Source organism: Salvelinus sp. IW2-2015, unplaced genomic scaffold (assembly GCF_002910315.2).
Source record: "Salvelinus sp. IW2-2015 unplaced genomic scaffold, ASM291031v2 Un_scaffold16326, whole genome shotgun sequence".
Classification (NCBI taxonomy): Eukaryota; Metazoa; Chordata; class Actinopteri; order Salmoniformes; family Salmonidae; genus Salvelinus; species Salvelinus sp. IW2-2015.
In genome coordinates, this window is record NW_019957535.1 from 396,887 (window position 1) to 415,453 (window position 18,567).

General features: G+C 44.9%; 1 protein-coding gene across 1 annotated transcript; it reads right to left on the reverse strand.

Annotated features, from left to right (window-relative positions):
• Positions 1–438: 438 nt before the first annotated feature.
• Positions 439–17,389, reverse strand: cldn23l (claudin 23-like). Its single transcript, XM_024146211.1, has 2 exons — positions 16,896–17,389; positions 439–2,416 (listed from the first exon to the last, which is right to left on the reverse strand). The coding sequence occupies exon 2, from the start codon at positions 2,199–2,201 to the stop codon at positions 1,536–1,538; it is 666 nt and encodes a 221-aa protein (XP_024001979.1). The 5' UTR covers positions 2,202–2,416; positions 16,896–17,389; the 3' UTR covers positions 439–1,535.
• Between the last annotated feature and the right edge of the window lie 1,178 nt (positions 17,390–18,567).

Sequence of the window (18,567 nt, forward strand, 5' to 3'; positions counted from 1 at the left end):
TGAGGTCTCCAGTAGGTGTCAGTATAGAGAGAGGCCTGAGAAATGAGGGGCCTGAGAGATGAGGTGGACCCCTCTCGATCATTTGGAAAAATCAAGATTTCGCAAGTGTTTGCAGCTTTGGAATTTCAGAAGGGGAGGCGACATTTGGGCCATAGACTTGCCCATACCTTGCAAAGAGAGGGGGTGGAGCTACTGCCCTGCTTCCACTTAAATGTTCTGTGTGTGTGTGTGTGTGTGTGTGTGTGTGCGTGCGTGCGTGCGTGCGTGCGTGCGTGCGTGCGTGCGTGCGTGCGTGCGTGCGTGCGTGCGTGCCAGTTCCGTCTTCACACAGACACTGTTATTGTTGGCTTTTCAGCCAGTGTTGACAGTGTGAATTGTGAATATTACAGTTTTACAAAATAATCATTACAAACTCCGATGACAGTGTTTGTTGCACAGTTAACAAACCTCTTTATTCACAGTAGAATCATAGTAGCAATACATTACATACTGACAACTATTATACAGTTCCAAATGACATCGAAATAATATGTTTTCCCCTTATATTATCTCTACACTACAAACAGTATAAACATCTTGATCAAATCTTCCCAGTTATCAATAGGATTTGGCATCTGTAATGTATGCCTGACTTAAAATGCTATACAATTCGTGATTTAATTCTTTATTGAGGTATTGTCAAAAAATGGTCAACAACTAACACTGCTTCTAAAGCTTAAGTCCTAAATATGCCCTTAGATCTAAGATTATCCCTAAATCATATACATTTAGTTTGATACAGAAGTAGTAGGGTCTACTGTGTGTTCAAATATTGTGTCCGACAGAAACTATGACTTAATGACAATCAGGAAAGAAAGAGAAAAACAGAAATAGTATTAGGCAAAGGGAAAAGAGTTGGCAAAGGCATGGGTAGTAGGCTACTACAACTACCTGTAAGGCTGACATCAAAACATTGCTTTGTGACAGTTATACACTTTTTTTTGCAGTTAAAGGCAACATGAATACTTTTTGAAGGTTAGCATCTCCAAGTAAAACACAACAGTGCCATACAGCTTCCTTTACAAAAGTTAAAGTTCATCATCCTTCATTACACCCTCAATTATACTTTAGTGCCAAACGAACAAAAGACTCCCACCACTGAACCCAGGGGCAGAATGGCCAGCTGGCTTTTCGGGTACATTTTTAGACCAGTATCCCTTTCTAGCTTGTTTTTTTGCACAAATTGATCATTATTTAGCTAATAATGGGGGCTTCAAGGAAAAAATTGTCCGGTTTGGGGGCCTCGAGGAAAAGTGTTTTAGAAATGCCAGTGCCAATTTCTGGTCCCAGTCTACTCCTGGTGTTGACCTGAACCTTACTGTGTTGGCTTAGATATTTTCTTTTCACAATGTCCTTTCCAGCATTGTTCTAGCAACTATGGTGGAAACATACCAAGCAATTGCAGTACAGCTCGGTTCGGCTCGGCTTGGCTTTGTAGTGTTAAGGGTAAATCCAATCTATCATCTTCACTCACAGTAACTCTCCCCCAGTCTCCACTAACAGCTGACGTCGTACACCTCTGTGTCCTGCTTGTTCTTCAGCTGTGAGCATAAGGTACAGGAGGGACATCTGGGCCGAATCTTGAAGCTGAGCAGTAGGGCCACCCCTCCCACCACCTGTACACATCCCCCCACCCAGCCGAAGTAGAGCGACCCGGCCGGATGTAGAGTGAGCTGTGGCAGCCTATGATGAGGTCTGTGGGGGGGTGTCTGCTCCATCCCCAGTATTCCCAGGTTGTGTGTGTACACCCCCAGGGCGGTTAGACTCAGCAGGCCTGACAGCGCCACTAGCAGGCCTCCCGCCGCCACCACGCTTCTCAGAGGCAGGTCGGTCCAGCACCTCACCCCCACACTGGCCAGCACAATGCCGGCACCACACAGGAACAAGGAGCTGAGCACAAGGCCTTGCGCCAGCCTCACCTGTGGGTCGCTCTGGTAGGCGCCTTCTACTGGCCAGCACTGCTTCAGCTCCGAGTGGGCCACCTGTAGGCAGCTCTCCCATAGGCCATCGGTGCGCAGGAGGAGGTGGGGCTCAGCCCCGGCCACACCCACTAGCTGGGTCTGCCCCTCCCTCCACTGGGGCGTGATGGCTGCCATGAAGATCAGCACCAGGCCCAGAGGGGCGAACACGATGCCCATCACCATGGAGGCCGGGGTTTGCATGCTGCTGCTGGGTAGTTTCGGAGGGATTTCTGGGTAATGGAGTTCTGGATGGGCTTCTGGGTAATGTTCGACTCTAAGTGATGGTGGTTATGAAGGTCGACCTGTGGTGTAGGTTGACCTTGTTCAGAGAAAAGGGATGGTGGATCTGAGATGGTGGCCAGGTGAGTCACAGACAGTAGACGTCAGTCACACCTTGAGGTATGGACACCGTCAAGCTACAAGGAGGAAAGAGGAGACATAAGACATTACCTCACCCAGTACAAAACCTGCACTGACGCAAATATGACCGACTGTCCTCTGACCACAAACTCCAATTAATGAGAGAGAGAGAGAGAGAGAGAGAGAGGGGAGAGGAGAGAGGAGAGAGGAGAGAGAGAGAGAGAGAGAGAGAGAGAGAGAGAGAGAGAGAGAGAGAGAGAGAGAGAGAGAGAGAGAGAGAGAGAGAGAGAGCTCATATGGTTTCAGTGGTCTGCTGGAGGCTAGGAGAATCTGATGCCCCTCTGTTGCTAAGATACACTAACCTGGCCAGTCTCACAGCTGCTTTATTACACTTAGAAACTCGGATTGAAAGATACATTAGTCAATGAGTGTGTGTGAGTGCATGTATATTCATACAGTTGAAGTCGGAAGTTTACATACACTTAGGTTGGAGTCATTAAAACTCGTTTTTCAACCACTAGTTTTGGAAAGTCAGTTAGGACATCTACTTTGTGTATGACACAAGTCATTTTTCCAACAATTGTTTACAGACAGATTATTTCACTGTATCTCAATTCCAGTGGGTCAGAAGTTTACATACACTAAGTTGACTGTGGCCTTAATTAAAACAGTTTGGGAAAATTCCAGAAAATGATGTCATGGCTTTAGAAGCTTCTGATAGGCTAATTTACATCATTTGAGTCAATTGGAGGTTTACCTGTGGATATACTTCAAAGGCCTACCTTCAAACTCAGTGCCTCTTGCTTGAAATCATGGAAAATCAAAAGAAATTAGCCAAGACCTCTTTTTTTTGTAGACCTCCACAAGTCTGGTTCATCCTTGGGAGTAATTTCCAAACGTCTGAAGGTACCACATTTCATCTGTACAAACATAGTACGCAGGTATAAACACACCATGGACCACGCAGCCGTCATTCCGCTCAGGAAAGAGACGCGTTCTGTCTCCTAGAGATGAACGTACTTTGGTGCGAAAAGTGCAAATGAATCCCAGAACAACAGCAAAGGACCTGTGAAGATGCTGGAGGAAACAGGTACAAAAGTATCTATATCCACAGTAAAACGAGTCCTATGTCGACATACCTGAGAAGGCCGCTCAGCAAGGAAGAAGCCACTACTCAACACCGCCATAAGAATGGACAATGACCCTAAGCATTCTTCCAAAGTTGTGGCAAATGGCTTAAGGACAACATGTCAAGGTATTGGAGTGGCATCACAAAAGCCCTGACCTCAATCCTATAGAAAATTTGTGGGCAGAACTGAAAAAAGCGTGTGCGAGCAAGAGGCCTACAATCCTGACTCAGATACACCAGCTTGTCAGGAGGAATGGCCAAAATTCACCCAACTTATTGAGGGAAGCTTGTGGAAGGCTACCTGAAATGTTTGACCCAAGTTAAACAATTTAAAGGCAAAGCTACCAAATACTAATTGAGTGTATGTAAACTTCTGACCCACTGGGAATGTGAAGAAATAAATAAAAGCTGAAATAATCATTCACTCTACTATTATTGTGACATTTCACATTCTTAAAATAAGTTGTGTTCCTAACTGACCAAAGACAAGGATTTTTTACTAGGATTAAATGTCAGGAATTGTGGAAAAACTGAGTTTAAATGTATTTGGCTAAAGTGTATGTAAACTTCCGACTTCAATGTGTGTGTGTGTGTGTGTGTGTGTGTGTGTGTGTGTGTGTGTGTGTGGTGTGTGTGTGTGTGTGTGTGTGTGTTGTGTTGTGTGATGTGTGTGTGTGTGTGTGTGTGTGTGTGTGTGTGTGTTGTGTTGTGTGTGTGTGTGTTTGTGGGTTATACTTTTTGGTAGGGATAGTGAAGAACAGTGAATAGTGACCTGGTATATTGTGGTTATATACCTTGGTTATATTGATACAGTGGGAGAACAAGTATTTGATACACTGCCGATTTTGCAGGTTTTCCTACTTACAAAGCATGTAGAGGTCTGTAATTTTCGAGGCTCAAAATCCAGAAAATCACATTGTATGATTTTTAAATAATTAATTTGCATTTTATTGCATGACATAAGTATTTGATCACCTACCAACCAGTAAGAATTCCGGCTCTCACAGACCTGTTAGTTTTTCTCTTTAGAAGCCCTCCTGTTCTCCACTCATTACCTGTATTAACTGCACCTGTTTGAACTCGTTACCTGTATAAAAGACACCTGTCCACACACAATCAAACAGATTCCAACCTCTCCACAATGGCCAAGACCAAGAGAGCTGTGTAAGGACATCAGGGGATAAATTGTAGACCTGCACAAGGCTGGGATGGCTACAGGACAATAGGCAAGCAGCTTGGTGAGAAGGAAACAACTGTTGGCGCAATTATAGAAAATGGAAGAAGTTCAAGATGACGGTCAATCACCCTCGGTCTGGGGTCCATGCAAGATTTCACCTCGTGGGGCATCAATGATCATGAGGAAGGTAAGGGATCAGCCCGAGAACTACACGGCAGGACCTGGTCAATGACCTGAAGAGAGCTGGACCACAGTCTCAAGAAAACCATTAGTAACACACTACGCGTTCATGGATTAAAATCCTGCAGCGCACGCAAGGTCCCCCTGCTTAAGCCAGTGCATGTCCAGGCCTGTCTGTAGTTTGCCAAATGACCATCTGGATGATCCAGAGGAGGAATGGGAGAAGGTCATTGTGGTCTGATGAGACAAAAATAGAGCTTTTTGGTCTAACTCCACTCGCCGTGTTTGGAGGAAGAAGAAGTATGAGTACAACCCAAGAACACCATCCCAACCGTGAAGGCATGAGGTGGAAAACATCATTCTTTGGGGATGCTTTTCTGCAAAGGGGACAGGACGACTGCACCGTATTGAGGGGAGGATGGATGGGGCCATGTATCGCGAGAACTTGGCCAACAACCTCCTTCCCTCAGTAAGAGCGTTGAAGATGGGTCGTGGCTGGGTCTTCCAGCATGACAACAACACGAAGCACACAGCCATGGCAACTAAGGAGTGGCTCCGTAAGAAGCATCTCAAGGTCGGAGTGGCCTAGCCAGTCTCCAACCTGAACCCAATAGAAAATCTTTGGAGGGAGCTGAAAGTCCGTATTGCCCAGCGACAGCCCCGAAACCTGAAGGATCTGGAGAATCTGTAGGGATGAGTGGGCCAAATCCCTGCTGCAGTGTGTGCAAACCTAGTCAAGAACTACAGGAAACGTATGATCTCTGTAATTGCAAACTAAGGTTTCTGTACCAAATATTAAGTTCTGCTTTTCTGAATGTATCAATATTATGTCATGCAATAAAATGCAAATTAATTACTTAAAAATCATACAATGTGATTTTCTGGATTTTTGTTTTAGATTCCTTCTCTCACAGTTGAAGTGTACCTATGATAAAAATTACAGACCTCTACATGCTTTGTAAGTAGGAAAACCTGCAAAATCGTCAGTGTATCAAATACTTGTTCTCCCCACTGTATATATTATACAGTCACCATCATATGATGCGTAGGGCTGCATGACAAACGTGTACTTATAAAGAGGTGTTCTAATCGAAGACCTCAAGGCCATGGTCAGTAGGGCACACCATATTGAAGTGATTTGAAATTGAAAATAAAAATGAGCATTTCTTATTAGTCAAGTCCATGTGGTCCCTCCTTATTTTCAGATTTTTTTTCTCAACTTGGTGCCCGATAACACAATATGTGACAGTTTTTTATCCACCCCAAGATAATTACCCTCTTAGTTAATAGCAATCTAAAAGTATTCCCTTCATGATTTGCCACATAATAGCAATTACCACACATGCATTAGACATTTGATACATTGTGTAAAGTGCTACAAGGCATCTAATTGCGTTGTGTGTGACATTATCATATTAGCATCTAAGTGGCTGCCATCATAGAAATAGAATTACTAGAAGGGACATTCCCATTCAAGCCAATTATGCCATAATGGTTGGACTGGTAATTATTTTTCTATGACTGCCATACAGCAGATACAGATGCTGCTAGGCTGCAGCGTAGGGTGTTAGAAACAGTTGCTCGGTCTGTGTCTCTTTAATTCTTCACTGTTTCTGGTGATTTATTTATTGAAGAAGAAGTCCTACTGAGCCCCTTCCCACTGGTAGTGTGTGTGTTTATGAATTTGTGATTGCGTACGTGCACGTGGGTGTGCATTCACGCATGTGTGTGTTTGTAGCATTTTCACTCCCGCTACTTTGAAATAACCTTGTTGTGTATTTATATTTCCCCTAACGCTGCTGTGTGTGTCTGTATGTGGATCAGACTAATTACAGACAACATGGGGAGATTGCAATGGGAGTTTGTCTGCAGCCTCCCAGGCAGATTGTTGATCTGTGGGTTTGGATGCTGGGTGGATGAGAGTACATTGATGCTCTGGGGAAATTATATAATAATTGTTAATTAAAAAATGGTTACTCAATTGCATACTCCTCTCTCCTCGGGTTATCACTAGTTAACACAGCCAAAAGTCAAAATTGGCTGTATCGTAAAAAAAATTATGAAAACAAAAATTCACTTTTTGGTGTTAATTTAAGGTTAGGGTTGGGCATAATGTTAGCATTGTGGTTAAGGTTAGGGTTCATTTTAGGTTCAAAAGGACATTTTAAGATGAGAAATTGTAGAAATAGGCACGGTTTAAGACTTTGTGGCTGTGGTAACTAGTGACGACCGCACACAGTTCCTCCATGCTGTTTATTCTCTCAGCATGCTGTCAATTCATGCACAACAGATTCTTACAAAACAAGAATGATGTTGCTTTCCACGTTGCTTGCAAGCATAAATCCAGATATTATCTCTATTATAGGCTACTATTAGTTTCTGTGTATTTCTCTCTGCAAAATATGACATGAGCCAAACATAATGCTAATCGCTATTATGGCTGGCTAGCTAAATGCTATTTAGCTAAATGCATTATCTAGGACAACGCAAACCTTACATCTAATACAGGTTGCTACCAGTGGTGGTGTAGATCAGCATTGTTTGTGCAACGGCATGTTCTGAATCAAATAGCCTATTTTAAAATCTTTGTTTAAATGTAACACCTATTCGAATGTGATTAGGGTCCCCTGGGAACCATTGACCAACACTTTGGTTCCTACCCTGTCATTACTGCCACCTGGCTTTTTCATTTGTTGTCATGCCAAATAACAAATAACATGCCAATGTAGCCAATAACCATGCCAATAATCATTCTATTTTTATGATTCTGTCACGTCTACTCCCGCTCCCCCTCTCTGGCGTTCGATGTTGCCGTTTTACTAATCACTGGCTCTGACAACGTTCATTACGCACACCTAGCACCATTGTTATGCGCACCTGCGCCTCATCATGAGACACACCTGGACCCCACCATTTCACTGATTACCTCCCCTATATCTGTCACTCCCATTCCCCAGGTAGTATTGGTTATGTGATCCATGTCCAGATGCTACTCTTGGTTTGTATCGTTCCATGTATTATTAAACTCACCCCCTGCTTCTCGACTCCGAGCGTCTCTGTCACAGAACACTGCCTCAACAAATGGAAGCAGCAGGGAATCAGAACATCTCCCAGGCGGTCTACGAAAAGGGATATCTACTTCATCTGCACCACGACCAGCTGGCGCAACTGGGACGGCTATGGAGGAGGTCCTTTGCGTTCTTCAACGTCTCGAACATACCCGAGAGGTGTTACCTTCAACTAGCGGAAGATACTCTACCACCAGTCAACCCAGCAAGCCAGGACACCAGTCCATTCAGCAGCCCGACCAGGTTAGCGATGCCCGTTTGTACCTCCCGGACAAATGACGGAACCCCATCTAAATGTGGTGKCTTCCTACTCCAGTGCTCCCTCTATTTTACGCACCAGACGGACCTCTCGATGGTGGGAGCTCCCATGTTTGCCACGGTTATTTCTCTGCTGGCTGGGCGGGCATTGGAGTGGGCTATGGCCATCTGGCTCTGTTCAGAGGTATCTTCGATCATCCACTGGAGGGCAGAGAGGGGGGTGAGTACTTATTCCAACTACGGTAGGATGACCAGACCGCTGCCGAGTACGCGCTCACCTTCCGGACAGTAGCAGCATCCAGCGGATGGAATGAGCCAGCGGAGGTCCAGACGGAACTGGCATGTTGTGATGACAACCTCTCCTTGGATGCACTCATTGCGATGGCCATCCGTCTGGATAACCTACTTCAGGAGCGTCGGTACCCTCATCGCTTCTCTCCTTCCCTCAGTGACCACTCTGGATCAGAGCCTGAACCCATGGAGGTAGTGGTCACACGCCTCCTTGCAGCTGAGCGACGCAGACGGAAACAGCTGGGGCTCTGTCCCTATTGTGGTCAAGGGGGGCACCAGCTTCAGCAGTGTCTGGTACGTCACAACTCGGGATACACAAGAGCAGAAGGATGGTCTCGTGATCTTCCACCTCCTGGGGCAGGTGTGAGTATCCCATCTTCATCATTTTCTGCCAAACCCTTTTTAGTGTCGCTCACATTAGCTAGCTGTCCCTCATGTACTGTTTCTACAGCGCTAGTGGATTCTGGTGCAGCGGGGAACTTTATTGACCAGACCCTTGCCTCCTCTCTGAACATCACCTCATACCCCCTCTCCGTTTCCGGTTTCAGCCCTTGATAATTGTCCACTAGGATCCGGCACACACCACCACACCACTCACCCTCACCGTGGAGTCCATTAATCATGAAAACATTCCCTTCATCATTAGTGCACCAGCTCACAAGATCATCCTTGGCCTCCCATGGCTCTGACACCATAATCCCACCATCTCAAAGTCGAGGATGAGAATCACGGCSTGGGCAACTGAATGCCGGAGGACCTGCTTCCCATCCCCTCTCGAGTCGTAGCCCCTGACATTCACCAGGCTCTGGAGAGGGAACCCGCACCCACTACCTGACCTCCTGAGCGCATCTACATTCCCACAGGGACAAGGGATCGGCTGCTGACCTGGGTGCACACAGCTGTTGTTGCTGGTCATCCAGGGATCACCCGTACTCTTCAAGCTCTCCGAAAAGTATTGGTGGCCCACCTTGGCCCAGGACGTTATTCGCTAGGTCAACTCCTGTTCTATGTGTGACAAACTAAATCCCCCCGGCACGCTCCAGCAGGGAAACTCCTTCCCGTGCCTCAGCATCCCTGGTCTCATCTATCCATTGATTTTTGTCACTGATCTCCCCTCTGATGGTTTCACCACCATTTTGGTGGTTGTGGCTAGATTCTCCAAATCCTGTAGTGTTATCCCTCTCTCTGGTCTCCCTACTGCTCTCAGGTCACCGAGGCACTGTTCCAGCAGGTCTACCGGCATTAAGGCCTTCCGGAGGACTCGTCTCCGAGCGTGGCCCCCAATTCACATCACGTGTATGGAGAACCTTCATGGAGATGATCGGGGTCACGGTCAGCCTCTCTTCCAGGGATAGGCCTCAGTCTAACGGGCAGGTGGAGAGGATGAACCAGGAGCTGGGAAGGTTCCTGAGGAGCCACTGCCAGGACCAGCAGGGGAAGTGGGCCCGATTCCTTCCCTGGGCGGAGTATGCCCAGAATTCGTTACGTCACTCCTCCAACGGGCTGACTCCCTTCCAGTCTGTTCTGGGTTATCAGCCGGCCCTGGCTCCGTGGACCCCGGGCCCGACGAAAGCTCCTGCGGTGGATGAGTGGTTAAGACACGCAGAAGTGTGGAGCGATGCCCACCACAGGGAGGCTCCCGTGTTCCATCCTGGTGACCACGTCTGGTTCTCTACCAGGAACCTCCCACTCCGCCTGCCCTGCAAGAAACTGAGCCCCCTGTTTGTGGGGCAGTWCAAGGTTCTCCGGAGGGTCAACAAGGTGATGAATAGATTACAACTCAATAGTGACTACTGTATCTCACCTTCTTTTCATGTCTCCCTTCTCAGGCCAGTGGTTCCTAGTCCCCTGGCTGAGGCTGTCCCCACGACACCCCTCCTCACCCCGTGAACATCGAGGGAGGTCCCACCTATGCCATCAGATCCCTACAGGACTCCCGACGTTGTGGGGGTCGGCTCCAGTACCTGGTGGACTAGGAGGGGCACAGTCCAGAGGAGCGGTGTTGGGTTCCGGTGGAGGACATTCTGGATGCCAACATCATCCGTGATTTCCACCTTCGCGGCCCGCTCCTTGCCCTCGAGGCCGTCCCCCTGGCCGGAGTGGGGGGGGGGGGGGGGGGGGGGTGTTACTGTCACGTCTACTTCTGTCCCCCTTCGACAGTTTACTAATCATTGGCTCTGACAACCTTCATTACGCACAACTGGCACCATCGTTACGCGCACCTGCGCCTCATGAGACACACCTGGACTCCACCATTTCACTGATTATCTGTCACTCCCTTAGTTCCATTCCCCAGGCAGTATTGGTTGTGTTTCATGTCTAGACGCTACTCTTGATTTGTATCGTTCCATGTTTCTTGTATTACTAAACGCACCTGCTTCTCGTTTCCCAGCATCTCTGTTACAGATTCCGACTGTTGACCGAGGTGTGTTGCTCTACACTGAGTGTACAAAACATTACTAATATTGAGTTGCACTCCCTTTTGCCCTCAGAGCAGACTCAATTCATCGGTATGGACTCTGAGGTGTCGAAAGCGTTCCACAGGGATGCTGGCCCATGTTGACTCCAATGCTTCCCACAGTTGTGTCATGTTGGCTGGATGTCCTTGGGTGGTGGACCATTTTTGATGCACATGGGAAACTGTTGAGTGTGGAAAACCCGATCAGAATTGCAGTTCTGGACAGGCACATACTACCATACCCCGTTCAAAGGCACTTAAATATTTTGTGGTGTTCATAACTCTTATGAGTGCTCCAAACTTTTTAAATTAGGAGCACCAGTGATACCAATGAAAAATATTAATTTAGAGCACTGCCTGTGACTGGCTTCGATTCCATCAGATTGAGCGTTAACCCGCATTGGCATTCATCCGCATAGTGGATGTTTTGGTGAGGTTGGAGGTGTAACTGTGGTATGAGCAGACAAATAGGTGAGCGGCTGCTCTTGTGTCAAAACACTCCCCTATTATTCCTACCACGTTAGAAGTTTGAAATGGCGATAGAAAGTGTAGGCTAATGCATGTTTTCATGTTTAGTTGATGGGGGATTTATAGCCTATCAGTCTTATCTGTCTTAAACAACAGAGCATCACGCATTTAAGTGTTTGAACGTGTAGCGCAGCTGCATGAAATTCTAATGAGGCTGCATGAGATTTGTCGTATAAAGTCGGTGGTTTTGTTGCATCCAATAGGAGTGTCCGCGATTAACTAGCGTAAGGAGCCGCTTGTGGATTTGACAGCTCTAAATCTAGTTCCAACTCAGACGTGGCCAAAACAACCCTACGCGGGTGTCGGTGAGCGCGGATCTGATAGAATCTAGCCCTGGGTGAACATGGGCACTTGGGCAGTGACATTTTCACGAACAGCATCTGGCTTTATCGTTGTCGTTTATTTTTGATCCTGGCATTATCACTGAATAATGGATGATATACCACAAATTCAGCACATACAGTATGACCGCTGTTGACCAATTAAAGTAGCTGTCCCGTGTTCCAGATAGCTGAGAAATATGACTTAAAGGCCCAATGCAGCGGTTTTTATATCAATATCAAATAATTTCTGGGTAACAATGGAGTAATAGATTTCCAATAAAAAATATTTTTTTGCTAAAATGTCTCTGTCAAGATTTTTGCTAGGACTGTTTGGGAGTGGTGGGGAGGGGAAAATGTGAAACTAGCTGTTATTGGCAGAGAGATTTGGAAATCTCTTTGTTATTGATCTATTTACCGCATGATAATCTCACAATGAAAAGCCGAAACTCTTGCCCATGCAAACCTGCTGATTAGAATGTCTTGTGTAGATTGTATTTTCAATGAGCAACTATCAGGAAATATCACTGTTAAAAAACATCGGACTTTTACAGTGTTCGTATCATCAGCTGTTGTACAATATGATACAAAACACAGGGAAACTGAATTTTGACTGCACTGGGTCTTTAAAATGAATTACAATATGAATTAACTCGATTTTCCAGAACAGCTTCAATGCGCCTCGGCATAGATTCGACAAGTGTCTGGAAATCTATGGAAGGGATTTAATTTGGTGTTTTGTTGATGGTGGTGGAAAACACTGTCTCAGTATTCAATTGGATTGAGATCTGGTGAGTGAGACCCCTCTTTAAAAGTCACTGAGATCTCTTCTAGCCATGCCATCCAAAAGAATGGGCAACTGGGCATGTTTATACATGACCCTAAGCATGATGGTTTGTTTGAATTTCTAAATTAACTCAGGAACCGCACCTGTGTGGAAGCACCTGCTTTCAATATACTTTGTATCCCTCATTTACTCAAGTGTTTCCTTTATTTTGGCAATCAACAGCTTAATAGGTTTCATCTTGACATCCAACTTCTAGCTACAAACCACAGGATTTGAAATAGAAGGGAATGGCGAGATGGCTGTGTGGAGGATCTGCCTTGACTTGCTTTCTTGTTGGCTAGCCAGCTACACTGAACAAAAATATAAACTCAACATGCAACAATTAAAAAGATTTGAGTGAGTTAGTGAGTCATATAAGGAAATCAGTCAATTAAAATAAATTCATTAGGCCCTAATATATAGATATCACATGAGTGGGAATACAGATATCTGATGGTCACAGATACCTAAAAAAAAAGGTAGGGGCGTGGATCAGAAAACCAGTCAGTATCTGCCTCATGCAGAATGACACATCTCTTTCGCATGGACTTCATCAGACTGTTGATTGTGGCCTGTGGAATGTTGTACCACTCCTCTTCAATGGCTGTGCGAAGTTGCTGGATATTGGCGGGAACTGGAACACACTGTCGTACACGTCGATCCAGAGCATCCAAAACATGCTCAATGGGTGACATGTCTGGTGAGTATGCAGGCCATGGAAGAACTGGGACATTTTCAGCTTCCAAGATTTGTGTACAGATCCTTGCAACAAAGGGGCCTTAAATTATCATGCTGAAACATGAGATGAATGGCACAACAATGGGCCTCAGGATCTCATCACAGTATCTCTGTGCATTCAATTTGCCATCGATAAAATGCAATTTTGTTCATTGGTCGTAATTATGCCTGCCCATGTCATAACCCCACTGCCACCATGGGGTACTCTGTTCACAACGTTGACATGAGCAAACCGCTCGCCGACACCACGCCATACGTCTGCCATCTGCCCAGTACAGTTGAAACCGGGATTCATTCGTGAAGAGCACACTTTTCCAGCATGCCAGTGGCCATCAAAGGTGAGCATTTTCCCACTGAAGTCGGTTACGTCGCTGAACTGCAGTCAGGTCACGACCCTGGTGAGGWCGACGAGCACGCAGATAAGCTTCCCAGAGACAGTTTCTGACAGTTTGTGCAGAAATTCTTCGATTGTGCAAACCCACAGTTTCATCAGCTGTCCAGGTGGCTGGTCTCAGCCATGTGAAGATGCTGGATGTGGAGGTTCTGGGCTTGTGTGGTTACACGTGGAGAAATGCTAACTAACAGGGATGTAAACAAATTTGTGCTCAAMATTTTAGAGAAATAAGCTTTTAGTGCATAAGAAAAAAAACATTTATTTATTTTTGTTCAGCTCATGAAACATGGCACCGACACTTTACATGTTGCATTTATATTTTTGTTCGGTATAGCTAAGTTTGCCACCGTTCTAGCTAACTGCTTCTAAACAAAGAACATAATGTCATGTTGCAAGCAGATTTCAAGCATTTTTTGAAACAGTCTTTTTTCTGCAAGTAAAGGACGAATCAGCAACTTTATTTGGGTATGAGTTAACAGAATGAGCTTTTAAAAATGAGATTTCTTGGGACAATTACTTTAACCTACTTTACACTTTCACTCTGGCAGGTATTGGAAACTGTGACATATTCACCAGAAATGTTATTACAGTGGCGTGTGAAAGTATTATTCCTAATTTGTTACAACCTGGAATTAAAATSGATTATTTGTGGGGTTTGTATCATTTGATTTACACAACATGCCTACCACTTTTAAGATGCAAAATAGTTTTTATTGTGAAACAAACAAGAAATTAGACAAAATACAGAAAACTTGAGCATGCATAACTATTCACCCCCCCAAAGTCAATACTTTGTAGAGCCACATTTTGCAGCAATTACAGCTGCAAGTCTCTTGGAGTATGTCTCTATAAGCTTAGCACATCTAGCCACTGGGATTTTTGCCCATTCTTCAAGGCAAAACTGCTCCAGCTCTTTCAGGTTGGATGGGTTCCGCTGGTGTATTGCAATCTTTAAGTCATACCACAGACTCTCAACTGGATTGAGGTCTGGGCTTTGACTAGGCCATTCCAAGACATTTAAATGTTTCCCCTTAAACCACTCGAGTATGCTAAAGCATTGTCCTGCTGGAAGGTGAACCTCCATCCCAGTCTCAAATCTCTGGCAGACTGAAACAGGTTTCCCTCAAGAATTTCCCTGTATTTAGTGCCATCCATCATTCCTTCAATTCTGAACAGTTTCCCAGTACCTGCCGATGAAAAACATCTCCACAGCATGATGCTGCCACCACCATGCTTCACTGTGGGGATGGGGTTCTCGGAGTGATGAGAGGTGTTGGGTTTGCTCCAGACATAGTGTTTTCCTTGATGGCCAAAAAGCAGAATTTTTGTCTCATTTGACCAGAATCCCTTCTTCCATATGTTTGGGGAGTCTCCCACATGCCTTTTGGTGAACACCAAACGTGTTTGGTTATTATTTTCTTTAAGCAATGGCTTTTTTCTGGCCACTCTTCCGTAAAGCCCAGCTCTGTGGAGTGTACGGCTTAAAGTGGTCCTATGGACAGATACTCCAATCTCCACTGTGGAGCTTTGCAGCTCCTTCAGGGTTATCTTTGGTCTCTTTGTTGCCTCTCTGAATAATGCCCTCCTTGCCTGGTCTGTGAGTTTTGGTGTGCGGCCCTCTCTTGGCAGGTTTGTTGTGGTGCCATATTCTTAAAATGTTTTAATAATGGATGGGATGTTCAAAGTTTCAGATATTTTTTATAACCCAACACTGATCTGTATTTCTCCACAACTTTGTCCCTGACCTGTTTGGAGAGCTCCTTGGTCTTCATGATGCCACTTGCTTGGTGGTGCCCCTTGCTTAGTGGTGTTGCAGATTCTGGGGCCTTTCAGAACAGGTGTATCTGTTCTGAGATCATGTGACAGATCATGTGACACTGAGATTGCACACAGGTGGACTTTATTTAACGAATTATGTGACTTCTGAAGGTAATTGGTCGCACCAGATCTTATTTAGGGATTTCATAGCAAAGGGGTTGAATACACATGTACGCACCACTTTTCCGTTTTTAAATTTGTTATTTATTTTTAAATTATTTTTAAATTAGTTATTTTTTCTCATTTCACTTCACCAATTTGGACTATTTTGTGTATGTCCATTACATGAAATCCAAATAAAAATCTATTTAAATTACAGGTTGTAATGCCACAATATAGGAAAAACGCCAAGGAGGATGAAAACTTTTGCAAGGCACTGTAATTTACCATTTTGAATCATAGAAAGTTCCAAACTTTTAAAGGTAATTTCTATCATTTTCCCTCTCATTCTTTTGACATGCTCACCTTCATGGCTACCCAAAGATGATCACTTACAAATGAGCAAATGCGGCCCCTGATGACACGTGTGTCTCTAAGGCTGTGTTTAAACAGGCAACCCCATTCGGATATTCTGCCAAAAGATCAGAGTTGGGCTGTCTGTGTAAATGCTGTCTGTGTAAAKGCTGTCYGTGTAAATGCAGCCTAAGACACTGAGTAGCAGGACACATTTTACATAAGATACAGGAGTTGGCATAGCAACTTTCAGAATAATAATCAGGCGAAACTATTAGAAATGCGATTAAGGTTTGAATTGAAAGGTGAGGACCAGAGAGGAAGAGRTGAAGCGAAAAGGGTAACTCGGTCCACAATCGGTCTCCTCCAGAAGGTGGAGTTTAAAAAAAAGAAATTGCCCACCAAGCGAGTCGYTTTTGTATGGAGGTCAATGAGAGAATGTCGAATTTGGTCCCCAGAAACTGTAACGGCTTATTTGCTATGTGAAGCTTATTTGATTGAATAGAAGTTGTGTGATGTTTAGGTTGTTACGAATGTACTAATATAAGTACACACACGTGGCATACCGGCAACTTTTAGAAAAACTATTTTATATGGCGTTGTGCCTGTTTTTCACACTATCTTCCTTCTCATTGGCTAGAATGGTTCCACATGGTATCGCTTCGTCTCTCCTGCCTCTTCCTCTCTGAGGACAGCGAATCCCATTTTTTTGACATGAGACTTCTCGTCATTATATGCGTATCATTGTGACGACTCAATACTCTCTCTAAGCGTGTTTTGTTTCTCATGAAATGTTCTATGATTCACAAACATCCTACATCCACACACACTCGTTCTCTCATTAGCTGTCATATTGATTGCACTGCAAGACAAATATAATTAGAAGGACACACTTACCATTCAGGTGAGGCTGTAGCGGGCTCCACGTCTTGCCTGCTCCTGCTCCTCCTCCTCTGTCCGTCTGTACGCCTTACGCTATTCTCTCTAGTAGGATCCTATGCTTGCCCTATGCATCTCTTACCCTTTTCTCTCTCCTCCCCTCTTTCTCTTGTCTCGATCACGGGTCACAGGAGGATGGCTGTGTTAGATTTCAGATGTAGCCGAGTGTGCATTCAGCCTCTCTCTCTCTCTCTCTCCCACTTCTATATCTCTCGCTCTCTCTTTCCTTCTGTCTCTCTCATCTCTGGTACCCACCGGATTCACAAACCCTCTCTTGCTGCCTTTCTCTTCTCTTTTATTCCTCTCTCTTCCCTTTCTCTCCATCTCCCTCTCTCGCTCCCTCTCCCCCTCTCTGTCTCCTCTTCGGTACCCAGTGAAGGATGCACAAACATTCCACATAGGTACGTGTGCTGCCTGCTATATAAGTTGTGTCCGCACTAGAAGCAGCTCGCATGCTGGAACAAAAGGGTAAGGATAAGGACGAGGCAAGAGGGTTCATCCAATAAACTGGCTAAACAGACAGACAGGCACACACGTGCACATACACACAGACACACGCATACAGTACACTCATGTATAGACACACACGCTCAAGAGGATAGAGATACTTAACCTTATTGTTAACGGAATAAGAATTTGGTTTGTGATGTCTGACATAAAATAAGCAGACAGGGCTAGACACACACTTGTACTATGTATTAAGCAACAAGCTCTCACAGTCTCACTGCAGAATTGGATGTTTATCCGTGTTTCTCCAAACGTCAAATTTCGAAGTGTSTTTGACACTGGGTTGACTCCTTCAGAGTCCTCCTGCTCAGTATCATTGCGTTTCTCAAAACATCACATTTTGAAGTTGCTCCAAATGTCAAATTTGTAAGGTTAAGGGTTAACGTTTGGGATAGGTCTAAAACCAAAAAACATGGAGTGAACACTCAACCTTCTGATCCAGAGTCATGGGATTATTGGCAAAACCCAAGCCTACTTGATGGCAATAGTGCTCACTGTTGCCCCTAGTAGCCGGTTTTAAAGGCATTTCCCGACGTCCTGAGGACATGGATAGACATGCAATTTTGAAGTCACTCTTGAGCAATCTGTCTGGTATTAACCCAGCTAGCACAGTTGGTTCCTTGGATGTTGTGGGGACGTATGTTTTTGGTTTCCCATTGGTTCTGGGAACGAAGTGATACGTTTCCTGACCGGCAAAATTGAACGTTTTTAAAATTTTCTGAGACCGTAAGTGAAAATTCTGCCTGTTCTGGGAACGTTCATTTTTTGGTTGCAGGGAGGTTCTGAGAACGGAAATTATTGGTTATTTGAAAGTAATTAAATAACGTTCTGAGAACATGTTTCACTAAGACATAATAACACTTCTAACTGAAATTTCCACCGAAGAAACATATGGTTCCCAGAATGTTTTGGGAAGGTTGTATTCAAAATAACCATAGGACAACCACTCTCTCACCAACCTCGAAGAAACATATAGTTCTCAGAACGTTACGTGCTAGCTGTAAAGGGCCTGTGCTATAGGCTATAGGCCTGCACTGGTCTAGGGTATTCTTATCATGTCCTCATTCAGTAAGATTTGAGTTGACGTGAATTCATCTTAAGTCATCTTCAAACTTTAGCATAC

Bases quoted from the DNA above. Each gene is read 5' to 3' on its own strand.
- cldn23l (XM_024146211.1), bottom strand. From the start codon at position 2,201: ATGCAAACCCCGGCCTCCATGGTGATGGGCATCGTGTTCGCCCCTCTG.